Here is a 20,222-nt window from a genome sequence, read left to right as displayed (position 1 = left end):
GTGTTATCATTTCTGAAGATCTGCCCTGGGCCCAGCATGTTAGAACCATTATAAAGAAAGCAGACAGTGCCTCTACTTAGAATTTTGCAACGATTCTGCATGACATCTAAAATTTAAAAACTTCTATAGATGTGTACTTAGTTACTAGTTGGGCCTTTGGCTCCTAAGTGAAGCATAAGTCATTGATGACCTTGCGTCTCCATTGTCCTCTGAAGTCATTGGTGTGGTCGGAGTTCATCAGTGCTTCTGCAATCCATTACATCCACTGTACACGGGATTGGCCCGTACAGCTTCACCAGAGCCCTGTTGCCAGCTTGGCCCATTTCCACCTTTCATGATGAGGACATAGGGCTGGACTTTGAGAGGCCTATTAATGTGTGGTAGAGAGTATATTGACTGGTTGCATTACAGCCTGTTATGGAATCACCAATGCACTTGAATGGAAAATCCTACAAAAAGTAGTGGACATGGCCCAGCCCTCCCCACCATTGAGCATATCTACATGGAGCACTGTCCAGAAAGGCAGCATCCATTATCAAGGACCCCCACCACCCAAGCCATACTCTCTTCTTGTTTCTGCCATCAGGAAGAAGGTACAGGAGCCTCAGGACCCACACCAGGTTCAGGAGCAGTTATTACCCTCAACTGTCAGGCTCTTGCGAGCCAGAGGGATAACTTTATTTGCCTCAACAGTGAACTTTTCCACCACGTGCTGATCCCACTACAAACAATGGACCGGCTTTCAAGAACTCTTCATTTCATGTTTTCTGTATTTATTGCTAATGCATTATTATTATTTTCTTTTGCATTTGCACAATCTGTTGTCTTTTGTGCATTAACAATTTGTTCATCCTGTTTGGTGTGGTCTTTCATTGATTCTATTGTGTTTCTTGGATTTATTGAGTATGCCCATGAGAAGACTAATCTCAGGGTTGTGCACAGTGACATAAACTTACTTTGAACCTTAGTCTTTACTGATTCATCCTTCCTTGATAGCTGTTGCCTTAGTTATCCTGCTTGCATTATATGTTGGTGCTGAAAACCCCTATAGAGGAAAAGATAATGATTCGCTTTATTTGTCACGTGTACATCAGAACATGCATCATTTGCATCAATGACTAACGCAGTCTGAGGATATGCTGGGGGCAGTCCTGGAGTGTCGCCATGCTTCCATCACTAACAGAGCATGCCCGCAACTTACTAACCTGAGTGCATGTGCCTTTTAGGAATGTGGGAGGATACCAGAGCACCTGGAGGAATCCCACGCGATCGGGGGTGAGATTATACAGGCTTCCTAAAGACAGCAACATGAATTGAACCCCAATCAATTCAATTAATGTTGTAGAGCATTACACAAGCTGTTGTGCTACTGTGTTCAACTCTAGGAAATCCAAGCAAACCCTATAAGCAACCTATTGTTGGTTGCAGAGCTCTGAATGATTGATTGCTTTCTTCCCACTGTTCAGTTTTATTCCTGGTTGAGGATCCACTGTAAGTCCAGCTCAGTTGCTTCTGGCTGCAGGGTGGCCACAGTGGCATAACGTTAGTGTAACTCATTACAGCGCCAGCGATCAGTGATTTTCCCACTGCTGTCTGTAAGGAGATTGTATGTTCTCCCAGTGACGGCATGGGTTTCCTCCAGGTGCTCCTGTTTCCTCCCACATTTCAAAAATGTACAAGTTAGGGTTAGTAAATTGTGGGCATCCTATATTAGTGCCGGAAGCCTGACGACACTTTTGGGCTGCCCCCAGCACATCCTTGGACTGTGTAGTCGTTGATGCAAACACCACGTTTTACTGTATTGATGATTCAATGTACATGTGAGAAATAAAGCTAATCTAATCCAATCTTAATCCGATCTACTTTAAAAATTGGCAATTAATTTGTAGATTCTTTGTGTTGGTGGTCTGTATTCACAAAGATAGTAACAATATGAGCAACAGTCTGATAACATGTATCCCATCTACACAGAGAATTTATGTTGCCTTTTTGCTATGTTGCTGATGGGAGGCCAGTGGATTCAGATGATTTATCATAATAGTGGTCAGAGGTTCTGTGATAATGATCCACATGCCCTGCATTTAAATGGTGAGGACAAAGCCCACAGTAGCTGCTGAATTGTCATTCCGGCAGTGCAGCAATGGCAGGATTTGCTGGAACAATTTGGAAGGCACAGGATATATGCATCCTATAGAGGAAAAAGTATCCTAAATGCAAGATGACTCAACTTAGGCTAACAAGAGAAGTCAAAGCCAACACAAAAGCCAAAGAGAGGGCATATAATAGTGCAAAAATTAGTGGGAAGCTAGAGGATTTGGAAGCTTTCAAATACCAACAGAAAGCCACTAAAAAGTCATTAAGAAGGTAAAGATGGAATATGAAAGTAAGCTAGCCAATAATGTTAAAGAAGATACCAAAAGTTTCTTCAAATATGTAAAGTGCAAAAAAGAGGCAAGAGTGGATATTGGACTGCTGGAAAATGATGCTGGAGAAGTCACACCGGGGGACAATGAGATAGTGAACAAACAAAATAAGTATTTGCATCAGTCTTCACTGTGGAAGACTAGCAGTATGGTGGAAATTTGAGGTATTATGAGTCATAAAGTGTGTGAAGACACACACTGGACATTTCGTAAGGCAAGACTGAAAGATTACCATGACCTTAGAAGGGTCACAGAAACCGGCCTTTTCGCCCACTATGTCCATGCTGACTGTCAAGGGTAGAAAGTACTTATTTTCCCCAGGCTGGAAATATCAAATACTTTAGGACTTAGATTTATGGTGAGAGGGTAGAAGTTCAGAGATGATTTGTATGGCAAAGAGAGTGGTGGTTGCCTGATGAAGTCATGATAACAGATACAATAGCAACATTTAAGGGTCATTTTGACACATGTGCAAGTTAAGGTCAAAGTGAATTTATTATCAAAGTATATATATATGTCATCATATATGAGATTCATTTTCTTGCAAGCCCTTACAGGAAAAGATACAATAGAATTTATGGAAAATTATGCATAAATAAAAATCGACAAACAACCAATGTGCAAAAGCATGGAATTTATTAGAATTGGCATTGTGGTCAGTGAGGGTCTGTTTCTTTGCTGTACTGTTTTAGGTAGCGACTGTATCTACACTCATCCCATTAACAGCACTTGATTGGTGCTCAAAATGTCTTTGATCTGAGATGTTACCTCTTCTGATTCTGCAGATGCTGTCTAATTTCCCGAGTATTTTATAGCACTCCATGCTTTTATTTCTGAATTCCACCAACTTCAGTTCTTGTTTTGGATTTCATTAGCCAATGCTCACTGGCTAAGGAAAATGAGAGGTGATTACATTGAAGCATGTAGATAGATAGGCACTTTATTGATCCCAAAGGAAGTTACAATGCAACAGTCATATTACAAGTGCACACATATACAAATCTACAAATATTAGAAGAGAAGTAGAAAGAATAAAAAATAAGTCACCACAACCAATCTAACAGGAAGGGGTCATCACTTCCCCGGCTATAGGTTGACTCATTATGGAACCTAATAGCAGAGTAAGAATGTCCTCATATAGCGCTCTTTGGAACAGTGCAGTTGTCTTAGTCTATTATTAAAAGTGCCCCTGTTCAGCCAAGGTGGCATGTAGAGGGTAAGAAACGTTGTCCAGATTTGCCAAGATTTTCTGTAGGGTCCTTTGTTGTACCACAGCCTCCGTTGTGTCCAGTTTGACTCCTATAACAGCCAGCCTTTCTAATCAATTTATTGAGCCTGTTGGCATCACCCTTGTTGATGCCATTGCCCCAGCATACCACCACATAGAAGGTTGTACTGGCAACAAAAGACTGGTAGAGTATGTGAAGGAGAAGTCTGCATACTCCAAAGGATCTCAGTCTCCTCAGGAATTAGAGGTGACTTTGGTCCTTCTTGTGCACAGCCTCTGTGTTGGTGCTTCACTCGTCTGTCACCCAGGTGAACCCCAGCTAGTAGTAAGTCCTCACCACATCCATGTCCTCACCATCAATAGTAATAGGGAGCAGTGAAGGCTTAGTCTTCCTAAAGTCTATCAGTATCTCCTTTGTCATACTGATGTTGAGCTGCAAATGTTTCAGCTTGCACCATTTGATAAAATCCTCCACCAGGGCTCTGTACCCATCTTCCCTTTTTACACCCAACTATTGTCGAGTCATCAGAGAATTTCTGTAGATGTCATGACTCAGATACTTTGTATCTAAAGTCTGAGGAATACAGGGTAAACAGGAAGGGAGCCAATACAATCTCCTTTGGGGCCTATTGCTGCTTATAGCCATATCCGATACACAGCTCTGAAACCATACTAACTGTACTTTGCCAGTTAGGTAGTCCAGTATCCAGAAAACAATGGAGGTACCAACCTGCACTGAATGGAGCTTTTCCCCCAGCAATGAGAGTTGCATAGTATTGAAGGCACTTGAGAAATCAAAAAACATGATTTCTGCAATGCTACCCTGCTTATCCAAATGGGAGTAGGCTCTGTTCAGCAAGTAGATGACAGCATCACATCATCAACTCCAATTGTGCTCTAATAGGCAAACTACAGGGGATCAAGGGCTGATCTGACCAGGGGTCAGAGGTGAACCAGGCCCAGTCTCTCGAGTCTTCATGATGTGTGAGGTCAGGGCCATGTGCTTTAGTGAAAGGAAATGATGGGGTAAATTTTGAGAATTATTTCCTAAAGTTTCAGAGGCTGTAATTAGGGTACATAGTCTCAGGATAAGGGATTGAGCATTTAGGCCTGAGACTAAAGAAAATAATTTTCTCAAGAGGTTTGTATATATATATAGGAGTTTCTACTTTTAGGATATTTAGTCATTAAGTATTAACAAAACAGAAATTTGTAGATTTTTGGACACTTCCAAGTGAATAGGATCAATTGCAATTTTATTAAATGAGAAACAAGGGAGCCAAATGATCTACTGCTGATTCAGTCTCTGAAGTTCTTATGCAATCATCTTGGTAGTTAGGTTTTCTCAAAATATCTCAAAAGAAAAGTTTGTTTAATTTTTGAAGAACCCATTCAAAGACATTATTAGGGCAGTTGGCTACCCTTGAATTGTTTTTTTTCTCCGAATCCGAGTTTTAAAAAAAATGATAAAGATTAGATTTATTTGTCATGTGTGCATTGAAGCGGTGAAAAGTACAGTGAAATGCATCATTTGCGTCAATGACCAACACAGTCCAAGATGTGCGGGTGAGGGGAGCCACAAGTGTGGCCTTGCTTCTGATGTCATGCCCACAATTTACTAACCCCTACTAAGCCATACGTCTTTGAAATGAAGGAGGAAACTGGAGGAAACATATGCAGTCACGGGGAGAACTTATAAACTCCCTGTAGACCACTTCAATCACTGGCGCTGTAAAATGTTATGCTAACCATGGTGCTACCATGCTACCCTTAGACTGTATTAATCCCTCTTTCAAATTTATTTGATCTGTTTTCTTTGTCTCATCGAAATCTATTAATCTCAGTCTGGGGAATTATTTGACCCCCCCCCCCCCTCCAGATCCATAGATTTTGTGTATTTTCACAGAATCAGAATCAGGTTTAATATCACTGGCATATGTTGTGAAATTTGTTGTTTTGTGGAAGCAGTACATTGCAATACATAACTAATACTATGAATTGCAATTATATATATACACACATATATATGTATATATATATATATACACACACACACACACACACACAAAATAAATTAGTGCAGACAGCGACTTTAAAAAAAGGTAGTGTACAGGGGGTTCATTGTCCATTCAGAAATCTGATGGCAAAGGGGAGTGGGAAGAAGCTGTTCCTAAAAGATTGAGCATATGTCTTCAGGTACCTGAACCATCTCCTTTGAGGGCAGCAGTGTGAAGTGGGTATGTCCTGGGTGATGGGGGTCTTTAATTTCAGATGATGCCTTTTTGAAGTATCACTTTTTGAAGATGTTCTTGAACCCGGAGAGGCTAGTACCCATGATGGAGCTGGCTGAGTTTTCAACTTTGTGCAGCTTTTACCGATTCTATGCAGTGGCCTCTTCAGTCCAGACAGTGATGCAACCAATTAGAATGCTTTCCATGTTATATCTGTAGAACTTTGTGAGTCTTTGGTGACGTACAAAGTCTCCTTAAACTCCAAATGAAATATAGCCGTTGTGGTGCTTTCTTTGCAATTGCATCAGTATGTTGGGCCCAGGATAGATCATCAGAGATGTTGATACCCAGGAACTTGAAACTGCTCATCCTTTCCACTGAAGATTCCTCGATAATGACTGGTGTGTGTTCCCTTGATTTCCCCTTCCTGAAGCCCACAATCAATTCCTTGGTCTTACTGACATTGAGTGCAAGGTTGTTGTTGTTGCACCATCACTCAATCAGCTAATCTATCTCATTCCTATATGCCTCCTCATTACCATTTGAAATTCTGCCAACAATAGTTGTGTCATCTGCAAATTTATTGATGGCACTTAAGCTGGTGTGGGTGGAGAGAGCTCTCTGTGTCCAAGAATTTAAGTGGGATGAGGCCATTTGGCCTCTTGTGCTTGTTCCAATGTTCGGATCAAGCTTTTAACTCAATGCCACTTATTGGTATTAACTCCATATCCCTTGATTCTCTTATTATATTTTTGCGTGAAAATGTCCTTTCTGAACAGCCTGACTCTAATTTTCAGGTTATACTTTTGCTAAAACAAAAATGAGTTTTCTTTATTAAAGTTAGGAATTGTGTAATTATATTGACCTTGATGAGATAACTTTTCAGGCTTCTATATTCAGATCACAGAATGGTTGCAGTGTGGAAAAAAGCCATTCTGTTCACAAAGCTCTAAAGATTATCATCTTCCTCACAATTTATTACACCCCAACCCCAAGTATTGTGTTATCTAAAAGTTTTAAAATTAATTATTAAGAAAACAATGGTCTGGCAGCACCACTATTCACTAGCAAAGCAACTATTCACCACAGAAAATGCCATTCTTGGCCTGGCACCTCTTTTCTCACCATGCAGGGTCCCTAGCAGTCCTAAGAGAAGCAGTGATCCACCTGTACTACATCCAGCTGGTTTTGGTGTTTGTGATGTGGGTGGCATGGTAGCATAGTGATTAGTGTCAGCTGTAAGATTGGGGTTCAATTCCTGCTGCTGACTGTAAGGAGGTTGTACCTTCTCCATGTGATCACTCTCCGGATGCTCCAGTTTCCTCCCACATTCCAAAGACATACAGGTTAGGGTTAGTAAGTTGTGGGCATGCTACGTTGGTGCTAGAAGCTTGGTGTCACTTGTGGACTGGCCAGCACAATCCTTACCGATTTGAATTGGCACAAAAGACATCTTTCAATAAGTGTTTCAATGTAAATGTGACAAATAAAGCTGATCTCATTTCATCTCATCTCTCCACTGGAGAAACCAAAGACAAATTGATAATATTTCTTTAGGATCACCTGTGTTCAGCTTAAGAGGCACTTTGAAGCTCCTGCCACTTTAATTCTCTGTCCCACTACCAATCTAACCTTTCTGTCTGTGGCAGCCATAGCTGCAGGAGTCTCTTCCCATGTCTCCCAATGAAGCCTGGGAGAAACTTTGTGTAGTCTTGGGTTACTTAGTTCAAAGTAAAGTTTATTATCCAAGTACATATGTTAACATACATGACCTTGAGATTCATTTTCTTGCAGACATTTGGATGGAGGATAAAAGAAATACAATAAAATTCATGAAAAGCTATGTATAAATGAAGACTGACAAATACCTTTATCCACCTTTAAGCCTGCTAACTATTAGGGAGGATCAAGGATCAGCTTTATTTGCCAGAAACATTTACATGTATTAGGAATTTGCTGTGGTGTGTTGGTGCAACTTCAACAAAACTAACATTCAACAATGACAAAAAATGATATAAAAATAAGCTGGTTAAAGCATGAATATAGAATAAATTGTGTATAAATACATAAATAACAGCATATATATACAATGGCATTGAGTATAGTTTCTATTTGTAAAAACTTGCTCTTGAATTTCATCTTTGTCTTCCCTGAGTTCTCCAACAACAAAGAATGTTTCTTTTGTGAATACCAACGAAAAGTATTCATTTAGAACCTTGGCCAATAACTTCTGGCTCCATGCTCATATTGCTGCTTTTGTCCCTAACATGTCTTGCTCTTGGCTGGGTTATTTGTTTGTCTTCCATATGTTTGCAATTTTTGCAGTTTTCAGTCTTCCAGTAGCATGAATGTATGGACCACCCAGGACTTCTGTCAATTTTCTCCCTTTGTTCCCTCATTTATCTAGGGTACATGCCATCTGGGCCAGGTGATTTATTCACTGCAAGTGCAGCTAGGCTTTCTGGAACCAACTATTGATGAATTTTTAGCCCATCCAAAACCCAGCCACAGTTTGCTTTACTGAGCCTCCAGCAGTGTCACTCTTCTCAGTGAAAACAGATGTAAATTACTCATTACTGCAGCCTTGTCTTTTGCCTCTGTGAGTAAAATTCCCTTATGGTCTGCTTATCCCCACTTCTATTCTTACAATTCCTTCCTGTTCCCATTTATTAAATATTTTTGGATTCCTGTTGCTGGTCTGTGGTGTCTCTTCACTTCTCTTATAACCTGTCTCACTTCCTCTCTGAACTTCCTGCAATGAGCCTCGATTTCATTTGTGTTAACAATCTGGAGCCTGTTGAGCTGTTTTGCCCAAATCTACAATTTCCCTTTAAGTTTGCTCCTTAATATCCTTACTGTTTGTTGGAATAGTTTTGGTAGTGTATTCACAACTATTTTTTCATAACTTTACACAAATAATGGCCCTCCTCGTGCAGGCCATTAGTATCTATAAAGTTCATCCAGTCCGCAGGTTTACTCCTGACAGCATCCCCACCCGACAAAACCTTACCATCGTTAGGAGTGAGGTGGGATTACTGCATGTGATCTGGGAGGGGTATCCTGCGGGTGATGGTGTACTTTTGTCCTTCTGGGTGGAAAAGGTGGTGGGTTGGAAGGTTCTGTTGGAGTTTACAAGGATGCTACCAGGTATTGATGACTGAGTTATAGGGAGAGACTGGACAAGCTAGGACTTTATTCCTGGGAGTGTAGGAGATGGAGGTGATCAGTGTCTTTTACTTTTCAGTCTTTTTCTCAGGGTTGGGGGAATCAAGCAGAGGGGGAAGGATTTAGCAGAGACTTAAAGGGCAACTTTTTTTTACACGAGTGGTATATATGTGGAATGAGCTGTCAGAGGTTGGAGCAGCTAGAATATCAGCATTTAGACATTTACATGGACAGGAAAGGTTTAGAGCAGGTATTCCCAACCTTTTTAATGCCATGGACCAATACCATTAAGCAAGGGGTCCGTGGACCCCCGGTTGGGATCCCCTGGCTTAGAGGGATGTGGTCTAAATGTGGACAAATGGGACTAGTTTAGATGGGCATCTTGGTTGGCATGGACCAATTGGGTTGACTGGCCTGTTTTGATGCTGTATGGCTCAGTGACATTCTCTTTCCCCTGCACAGCAATATTCTCATTAGTCAATGCTGCCATTTCTCCTCGTTTCTTCTCACCTGAGGCCTTAACAATGTCTTGTACAGATACACTAAGTGCACCCTCATTTGTGTAGTGTGCAAGCAAAACTAATATAATCAAATATCATGACTGAACCTATAGAATCCTGGTAGAATCTATAATACCCAAAAAATTGACAGAGAATAATCTTACCAGAAATATAACTCATCTATAGATGGCGCAGTTGTGTAGGGGTTAGTGCAATGCTTTACAGCACCGGTGATTGGGGTTCAATTCCTGCTACTGTCTGTAAGGAGTTTATAAGTTCACTCTGTGACTGGGTAGGTTTCTTCCAGGTGTTCTGATTCCCTCCCACATGTAAAATAAAAAGACAAATAGTTAAGATTAGTAAGTGTGGGCAGTGCTATGTTGGTGTCCAAAGTGCTGTGACATTTGTGGGCTGTACCCAGGAAATCCTAAAACTGTGTTGGTCATTTGCAGAAGTAATGCATTTCACTGTGTGTTTCGATATTTTGAAGTATGGTACATGTGACAAATAAAGCAAAGGTTATCTAATCCAGTCTGTGCAGGTAACACATTTGTGCTATAAATTGGACACAGAACATCTGTCGGCCAACTCATATTTGAGGCCATTACTAAGCAAGCTAAGGCTAACTAACATGAGGGACAGCACAGTAGTGTAGCAGATAGTGCACACTTTATGGTGTTACCTGTAAAATCGGTTCAATTCGTGCTGCTGTCGGTAAGGAGGTTGTATGTCCTCGCCTTGGCACATGGCTTTTCTCCTTCATTCCAAAGGCATATGGGTTAGAGTTAATAAATTGTGGCCATGCTGTTGGTGCAAAAAAACCTGCGGGCTGCTCAGCACAATCCTGTGTTTGCTGTTGACACCCAATGACTCATGTTACTGCATGTTTCAACGTACTTACATGGGACAATTCTTATCTTGTGATTCTTTTACAATAGCTCATTCTGCTAATGATGTCTTTTTTCACAGGAAATGGAGCCAAAACTTTCTCCAAGCTGGAATCCAAAGATAGTTTCTGAACCGCACCCCCAGTTCACAAGGAAAGCATCTGATGCCATCCACTTTGATCCAGTCCAGATTGGGAGCTGTGAAGGGAAGATGGAGCTGGAATTCACCTTAAAGCAGAATGAAGCACTTCCGGTTGCCAAGGTCAGAAGCTGCCAAGTACCCCTATCCTTCTTGAACAAATAGAATGGACACAGAAAAATTGAATGCCTAATTGCCATCAATAGCATAAGCATTCCTCAAAGATCAGAACTTGAGCAATCTGTAACCCCATATAAAATAATGTCTACAAACATCATCTCCAGTATTATAGTTAAGGACTATAATAGAAGTTTTGACAAAAAAATAACCTTTCAGTGGGATATACAGTATTATATTTTATCACTTAGGCTCTGTTAGAAACTGCCCATCCCCAATGGGATCCTACTTCTAAGCACATCTTTATGTACCCCCCGCCCCCCACCACTCTCTGCTTTCCTTAGGAATTGCTATCTATGTGACCCCGTGGTCCATCCATCTCTCCCCAATGATCTCCCTCTTGGCACTTATTCCTGCAAGCTCGACAAGTGTTACACTTCCCCCAACAAGTCCTTCCTCTCCCTTATTTAGGGCCCCAAACAGTCTTTCCAAGTGAGGTGACATTTTACCTACAAGTCTTTCATGGTCATCTAATGTTTCTGGTGCTTCCAGTATGAACTCATCCACTGCCAAATTTGGCCATACACAGGTTGGAGGAGCAACACCTCATATACCATCTGGGTAGCCTCCAACCTGATGGCATGAATATTGATTTCTCTAACTTACAGAAATTTTTTGCCCCTGTATTCATTCTGGTTCCCCTCCTTCTTCCCTTTCTCCTCTGCTATTCGATTTCTTCTTCTTTACCTCTTCCATCTATCCCTTCCCAGCTTCTTACTTAAAACCCTCCCTCACCTCCCATCTTCCCCCTCACCTGGACTCACCTACCATTGCCAGTTTGTACTTCTCCCCTCCCCCCCTCCCCCCAGTGCTGATGAAAATTTACTCCTCTCCATAGACCTTGCCTGATCTGCTGAATTTTTCCAGTGTTTTGTTTGTCTAGCATTTTTACTGCCTCCAGGTCTCTGATACAAAGCTGTAGGATTGAGGCAGTCATCTGCCCTGCCAATGATAGTGTAGAAATCCTAAGTTTGCTAAGTCATGGCCAAAAAAAATTGCTTGACTCACCAAAGTCAATAACTGCATATAGATGTTATATAAATTATTCTGCCATGGCCTCTAGCTAGTTAGAGATAAATAACCTTAATTTAAATGACTTGGATTGCAAATATTTGGGAGTAATTCCCAAAAATTACTCAATGTACATTCCAGAGTAATTCAGCGGCAGTGAAAGAAATTTTTGATTTTATATCATAATGAATATAATCTCCAACTTCAAAGAGGAGGGTGCAGAAGGTTAATCAGGGGCACTTTTCATTTGTAAATGTAGAACTGAGGGGTTGCTTTAGAGGGCTTGTTAATTTGATGGAGGGGGGTAACAGTAGCATAACACTATATTACACCGCCAGTGACCTGGGTTCAATTCTGCTGTTGACTGTAAGGAGTTTGTACATTCTACCTGTGACTGTGTGCATTTCCTCTGGGTGCTCCAGTTTCCTTCCCAAATTTCAGGTTACTAGTTTAATTGGTCACACGTGTGTAATTGGGTGATGCAGGCTCATTGGGCTGGAAGCGCTTGTTACTATGCTCTATCTCTTAATGACAATAAATAAAAATGTAAGGTATTTTCGCTAGTTAAAATAGGTGTTTCCAACCTTTTTTATGCCATGGACCAATATCATTAAGCTAGAGGTCTCTCAATCCCAGGTTGGGAACCCCTGAGTTGGAATGTTAGTTACTAGATAGTGTAAGTTTCAAGAAAATGGTCTATGGAACAACAGATGTGTTTGCAGGTGTATTTTTATCCAGATAATTATGAGCACATTGAATCCTCACCAGCAATCCATGGGACCAAAATCATGTGCACCTTAATTTTGGAAGATAGTTAAGTATTTGAAAAAGCAAACCTTTAATGAGTAAGGAAAAGTTAAGCAGATTGGGACACTGCTCCATAAATGTCGTAAATAAATTTCCTTGTGAGATCCAGTGGGCCAAGGCTTTGCATGCATGTGCCTACCCGGAAGGTTAGAGATCTGCTCTTGATCATATCTCATTAGCTGGGGTTAGTTGAGGTACCTCTATTGCCTTCTCATTGCCTTGATCTAGGGGGGATGAGAATAATTCTTCACACGGGCTTGCTAATCAATTCTGGTATCTGTAGATGTTCTGGAGGAACAGGAATGGTACTGATAATTGAATCTTCTGCCTACATTTGTTTATCATTACTGGTGAAAGGTAATTAATAACACTAAGTGAAACACAAAGGACCATGTATCCTGGGTTCCCACCATTGCAGACCCCCACACCCAGAAAGAACCAACTCAGGAAAATCAAAATTAAACCCTGCAGATGCTGGAAGTCTAAAACACAAAACAAAAATGCTAGAAGCAGTGAGCAGGGAAGTGGGAAGTGAAATAGATAATGTTTCAGTTTGGAGACCCTTTGTCAGACCTGAAGAAGAGACAAAAGAATCTTGTAAACCTGCTACACTACCATTAGAGAGGGAGAACCTAGACAAAACCTGACCTTAGCCTAAGGTTAATGGCAGTGTGGAGGAACAAGAAATCTTGGGGTTCACATCCATTGATCCCTCAAAGTTGCAACACAAGTGGATTGAGTGCTTAAGAAGTGTATGTTTGGTCTTCATTATTTGGGGGATTGAGTTCAAGAGCTGATATGTGATGTTGCAGCTCTATAAAATTCTGGTCAGACTACTCAGAGTGTTGTGTTCAGTTCTAGTTGCCTCATTATAGAAAGGATGTGAAAGCTTTAGGTAGGATGCAGAGAAGGTTTACCAGAATGCTGCCTGGATTATGTGGAATAGAGCAGGAGAGCATGTCTTATGCGGAAAGGTTGAGTGAGCTGTGCCTTTCCCCTTTGGAGAGAAGGTGGATATCAGGTGATGTACAGTAATCGAGGTTTTTCTTTCATCCATGTGCCTATCTTTTAAATGTCCCTAAAGCTTCTGCCAGCACTCCGGCAGGTTGTTCCATGCACCCACCGATCTGTATGTAAAAACAGAAAACTGCTTCTGCCTTTCCCCCTCTACTTGCCTCCAATTACCTTAAAATTATGCATCCTTGTATTAGTGATTTCCACCCTGGAAAAAGTCTCTGGCTGGCCACTCGATCTATACTTATTATCTTTTACACCTCTAAAATGAGAAGAAGGACCTTTATCCAAGGAGTTGTGAGTTTTGGAAGTCTCTATACTGAAAAGTTGTAGAAACTTAGTCGCTGACTGTGTTCAGGAAAGAGATTGTTGTTTTAAATTAAATCTAGTGATATAAAAATAAGGAAATAACACTGAGGTAAAAGAATATCCATGACCTTATTGCATTGCGTGATCAAGAGGCTGAATGGCTTCCTCTTGCTTCTGATATTCTTGTGTTTAAGAGAATGTGTCTGAACTGTTTTTATCTTCTACAGCTGGATGTGGAGGGACAGATAGAATGCATCAAATTCTTCCTGTCTCCACGACAGGTCCACCTGCTCCTGGATATGTTTGGAACCATCCTACTGCCAGGTCAGTCCTTGAGGAATTTTTTGGTTGTACTTGGAATGTATGAATTTCTCTTCCTGATTTTCATCTTTCCTTCATGTGTTAAACATTGCATCATTCATTCTCAGGCTGTCTGCTCTGTGACTACTTGCCTGGCGATCAGTCTGTAGTTACCAAAAGGGTGACTTACCCACATTCCATCCCACTCTTGTTCACTCTCCTCACACCCACCACTTAGTAAGTTGTGAGCTTGCTCTGCTGGAGCCTGAAGCATGGCAACACTTGCAGGCTTCTCCTGGCACATTCTCAGACTGTGTTGGTTGTTGACACAGAATGTACATGTGACAAATAAAGCTGATCTTTAATCTGATATGTTTTTCCCACAAAGTTAATTCAAATTATTTAACAGGCCATGACGAGATTTTATTTTCTCTTATTTCCAAGATTTAAGATTAGTAAACTAATAAAATACTCAATTTCATTCTTTAGCCTGTTGTATTTTACGTTTTATAAAATGTTTTATTCCAATGTGGAGATTTACTGCCTTAATTCAAGTCAGGCAGATGAGAGCAGATCAGTCAAGGAAGGCAGCATATGCTTTGCCTTCCAGAGACCCAGCACTGTCACTTGAGTTGTTATCTTCCTGAACTTGTGTGTTGCTGTTTTCTCATTTCCAGTATTAGCTTCTGATGGTGAAAGAGCTGAAAAATACAACATAGTAAATGCTGTAAGCTGATAGCTGATGGTTGCAGAATGATATTGATGTGCTGGGCTCTTGGATGAAATCTACCAAATATTGAAAGACCTAGATAAGGTTGGATGTAGTAAGGATGTTTCCTATGGGGGGGGGGGGGGGGGGGTAAGTCTAGGACCAGAGGGCACAACCTCAGAATAAAAGGAGATCCCTTCAGAACAGAGATGAGGAGGAATTTCTTTAGCCAAAAGAGGTGAATTTGTGGTATTCATTGCCAATGACAACTGTGGAGACAAAGTCATTGGATATATTTAAAGTGGAGGTTGCTAGGTCCTTAATTAGTAAGAACATCAAAGATTACATGGAGAATGGGGTTGAGAGGGAAAATAAATCAGCCATGGTCAAATGCAGAACAGACTCAATGGACCAAATGACCTAATTCTACTCCTAAATCTTATGGAAACAATGGCAGATAGAACTAAATTCCAGTGTATGCAAGATGGTAAGTACTGTCATGACATTTAAAAAATATCCAGATGAGATCTTGAATCATTTTGACCAAATGCTCAAGTCAATTCAAGTTTATTGTCAAATGCATAAGTATGGTGAAGTACAGGTACAATCTAGCTTGCAGTAGCATCATAGACACTTGGATTCCTACAATGTAAATTATTCAAGATGGTGGGAGAAAAAGGACTGCAGAATGTTTAATTTTGCACCAAAACTCCCCCACAGTCACAGACAGATCCATGGCAATGGTAGGACTTCAGACTTCTATACGTCCTGCTCGGCAGTAACAATTAGAAAATCTGAATATGCTGGTAAATGGGATTATTATAGATGAGTAATGGACAATTCAAGTGGACTGAAGGCTCTGTTTATATGTTGTATGATTCTATGACTATAACATTTCAAATGGGCAGGTAGCAAGGCAGGGACGGTATCACGATCCTTTTGTAGAATTTCAGTGCTATCACATCTGCTAAAATGATCTATCATCATGTAAGCTTCCATGGTCCTTTACATTGTTACCTCTTGAAGTTAACATGGGTTCTCTTGATCCATTCAGCTGAATATCAAAGATTACACAGCAATCTCAAGATAGGCACAACATTTTCCTGAGGTCCTCTAACATTTTTGACTTAAACTTATTGCAGTTATGCACAAAGTAAAATAATTGTCTTCTGGAAATTTGAAGTATAAAAACAAAATAATGGAAATACTCAGGAACACTCTGATGAAAGATCTTTGTCTTGTCATATTTCTATCTCCACAGATGCTGCTTGATCTGTTGGAGTATTTCTAACATCTTATGATGTTATTGCATTTTCAGAGTGACTTCAATGTGGCAATATCCCAAAGGTTATCAGATGCTTAAATAGAGAATTTGACATCCAAGCCATGCAGGAAGATGGTAGAAGTGATTTGATTACTTCAGAAGGAAGGTTTTCTGAAGGAATAAAAAGGAAGAGAGGGTTGTTGAGATTTGGAGGTTTGGGATGGTGTTCAGGAGCTGTTGGCACAGCCAGCAACAGTAAGCAATAAAGGGCAGGGATGCAGAAGAGTCAGAAATGGAGGTGTGTAGAGACCTAAAATTGAGCTGCCCGACTGTACCTAAGGCACACAAACTGATCATTCAGGATAAGGTGAAGTATATATGTAGGTGATTTTTGTCTTTAGTTGGTTGAAATGAATAGTCTGTTGAAGATGGATCAATTATATAGCTGTCTGTGGCTTGTTCAGGATGTACAGAGGCAACAGCTCTCCAGTTGAAAAGCCGGAAGAATCGGCCGATGCAGCAGGAGGACCAATATCTCATTCAGATGGAACTCAATCGATACCTGCAGAAGGAGACGGTTTCCACTGGTATTACAGCAGAACAGAGCTATTACGAGACTGAAACAGTTCGAACAACTTCAAGTCGTGGTATGGAACACACTCAGAGATGCAGCTTCAAAGCAAAAGCTGATCCATTTTCAAATGCACAGCTTGTTTCGAGTTCTGGTCCTCGCAACCTTTTCACACTGGCTTTTCATACACGTATGACTGCCATCTTTTAAAGAAAGAGCAGTGAGATCTCATACCCTGTTGATCAGTGGCTTGAGTTTCAGATTCATTTATCTATCACATGTACATTGCAACATACAATGAAATGTGTCATTTGCGCTAGCACCTGGGGATGTGCTGCAGGCAGCTCACAAGTGTCACCACACATTCTGGCGCAAACATACCACACTCAAAATGCTCGCAAAATAACACAGAACACTACAAACCAGGCCACAACAGGCAACAGAATATCGGCAAAGCTAGCCCCTTTTCTCCCTCCCACCCACACACCTACCCATCTACATGCAAGGACAGACATCCAACTCAATGATAGGCCTCCAGTCTCAACTCTAGACTTGTGACTTCTAGACTACCAATTGATCTTCAGGCTCGTATCTTCAGTGTTGACCCCTGGACTAGCAAAATCTGGATCGACAGTTTGAATCCCACTTTGCCAATTGAGGAATTTGAATAATTAAAATGAAAGTAATTAATTAAATTTGGAGTTTTTTAAAAAGTTGCTCATCATAATGGTGCCATGTAACTATTGCACAGTCAGAAGCCCACCTGGTTCACTAATTCTGTCCAGTCTATATGTACTCCAGACTACAACAATGTGGTGGAATTTTAATAGCCTTCTAAAATGGCTTGTTGAGCCACCCAGTGTGGGGGCAAGTAGGAATGGACCTGCCTAAACCAGCAACATCCAAGTCACATAGATGAATTAAACATGGAAGACAAATCACACTAATCCCTCAAATTCACTCGCAGCCACACTCAAACAAAACACCACACTGAAGCAACCATCTCCGCTGTTATTCATCCTGGCCTGTTGCGAATCTGAGTAAGTAGATGGGTTCTCAGTTATATTTCTGCTGTTTGACTAAACAGGCTGTGCTACTGTGGCTTTGGTTGATGAAGCCAGTCTCAAGTGATCAGAAAAAAGTTGAGCCATTACCCATTCACAAACTCAAGAGACTCTGCAGATGCTGGAAATCTAGAGCAACATGCACACATTAGTTTCAATCAATAGTTTAATTTCAAAGAAATGTATACAGTATACATCCTGAAACTCTTGTCCTTTGCAGGCATCCATGAAGAGTGACAGTAAAAACATTAGAACCCCAAAGATGCCCGCTCCCGCACACAAGCAGCAGCAAAGCAGTCACTCTCCCCCTCCCCCACTTACTTCAGCAAAAAAAAGCATCAGCACCTCCACCCACCAAGCATTTAAAGGCAAAGCCCCCAATAAAGACCGCAATCTGCAGATCAACAAAATCTAATTGTTCACTTGACAATTCGACATACCATAGGTGCTCTTGCTCCCAATAAAGGAAAAAAGAGGTGTCCCCTTCCACAGTGAGAAGGGAGACATAACAAAATAACTCACTGATTTAAAGTCTGTCGCGCCACTCCCCCCCCCCCCCCCCCCCCCCCCGCCACATTCTCCGACTGGAGAATCAGAAATGAGAGAAGGTGGAGAGCAGGAGAGACCCCAGAGAGCCGTGAAACCTGAGAACCTTGAAGGCAATACTGGAGGAATTCAGCAGGTCAGGCAGAATCTAGGGAGGGAAATAAACAGCCAATGTTTCAGGTCAAGGCCCTTCATCAGGACTTATCAAATGTTTATTCCTCTCCATAGATGCAGCTTAACCTGCTGAGTTCCTTCACCAATCTGTGAGTGTTCCATTTTTATCACTCAACTCACATATTGAGGCAAATCCTTCAGGATGTGATTGGAGAACGGTTGTTGGATAGCTGACATTAGCATCTCACTCAGATGCCTAACACATTCTGCTCTCTTGATTAGTTGAGCAGTAGGTCTGGTGATTTGAAGCTGAAAAGCTTAGGGAAACTGCACCTCATCTAAAGTTTACTTTCTGGCTATAGGGCCAGTTTTATGCCTTAAACAGTGTCAGAGGCACATTGGGGGGTGGGGGAAGTAAATATTTAACAATATGTTTGTCAAATATATAAGGAAAGGCAGAAGAGTAGAAGTATGTGGGTGACACCTCCGATTTCTTGCCTTGATGGCAGGTTACCTCCTGATGTGTTTGGACAATGCTGGATTTCCAAATTTGATATAACAGTAAAATTTCCAAGCTTGATATGGCAATCAATGAACAGACACATTTCTGTGATTGTGATTTTGCAATGGTATATGAAAAGAATGAACTGGGGGAGATAAAGCACAACTGTTAGAGGAACTCAGTGGGTTGGGCAGCATCTGTGGAGGGAAATGAACAGTTAACCTTTGGGTTGAAACATTTCACCTCTACTGGATAGGTTGAATAATTGGGTGAAAACCTGGCAATTGATAGATAGGCAAATTAAGACAGACAGATTGGGCAAACAATAGATTGAGTGATTGGTTGAAGTCTTCACAAAATGTGTTGAATGTAGGGGTGTGTAAGGTCATGCACTTTAGAGAGAGGAATTAAAGCCAGATTATTATCTAAAAGGAGAGACACTGCAAGTGAGTGAAGTTCAGAGGGATCTTGGTGCTCTTGTTGATGAATCACAAAAAGTTATCCGGCAGGTCGAACAGCTAGTTACTAAGGCAAACAACATGTTGGCCTTTATCGTGAAGCGGTTGGAGTTTAAGAATAGGGAAGTTTTGTTACAATTGTATAGGGTGTTGGTGAGGCCGCACCTGAATATGTGAACAGTTTTGGTCTTGGTCTCCTTATTCATAAAGAAGATAATGACATTGAAGACAGTTCAATGGAGATTCTCCAGGTTAATTCCTGGAATATGTGGGTTGTCATACCAAGGAGGAATGACCACTTTGGTTTTGTATTCCTTGTAGTTCCAAGGAATGGATGATGACCTTATCCAAAATAAGATCCAAAAGGAGCTTAAAAGGGAGAGATGTAGTGATATTTCCACTGGTGAAAGAGACCTGAACAAGATAAGGAGCCATATACATTTAAAATAGTTGTGTAATCTTTTTTTTTTCTCTCAGATTGTAGTAACTGAATGAAATTCTCCACTCCTAAGGGGTGGTGGAGGACAGGTCATTATATTTAAGCTGAAGATAGATAATTATTTTAGAGATCAAGAAATTAAAAGTTATGGGGAACTGGAACATTAGATGTAGACAGGTTAGGTCATCCATTATCATGTTGAATAGTGGGGTAAGCTTGTGGAACCTAATAGCCTATTTTTTTTAATTTTAAGAATCAGACCCTTTAAAATAGGATGTATAGTCCTGTTCTTGATAAGACCAAAATGTGTAGTGATTAAATGGTCAATGAGGAAAACAATTAATATATGGGTAATACTTTATTC

At 40.8% G+C, this 20,222-nt stretch overlaps 1 protein-coding gene across 4 annotated transcripts in view; it reads left to right on the top strand.

The window, feature by feature from the left end:
• LOC140724820 (autophagy-related protein 2 homolog B-like) overlaps positions 1-20,222 on the top strand; it is a 136,235-nt gene that overhangs the window by 19,333 nt on the left and 96,680 nt on the right. For 3 of the 4 annotated variants that reach the window (XM_073039470.1, XM_073039468.1, XM_073039469.1), the window contains exons 6-8: positions 10,517-10,696; positions 14,119-14,215; positions 16,629-16,811. In XM_073039470.1, the coding sequence (XP_072895571.1) occupies positions 10,517-10,696; positions 14,119-14,215; positions 16,629-16,811 (460 nt within the window). The remainder of the gene's footprint in view (positions 1-10,516; positions 10,697-14,118; positions 14,216-16,628; positions 16,812-20,222) is intronic. The other variant, XM_073039471.1, reaches the window with a different exon arrangement.

This window comes from Hemitrygon akajei, chromosome 3 (genome assembly GCF_048418815.1).
Source record: "Hemitrygon akajei chromosome 3, sHemAka1.3, whole genome shotgun sequence".
Lineage (NCBI taxonomy): Eukaryota > Metazoa > Chordata > Chondrichthyes > Myliobatiformes > Dasyatidae > Hemitrygon > Hemitrygon akajei.
Note: the sequence above shows the minus strand (reverse complement) of the source record. Positions and strands in the feature narration are given on the sequence as shown.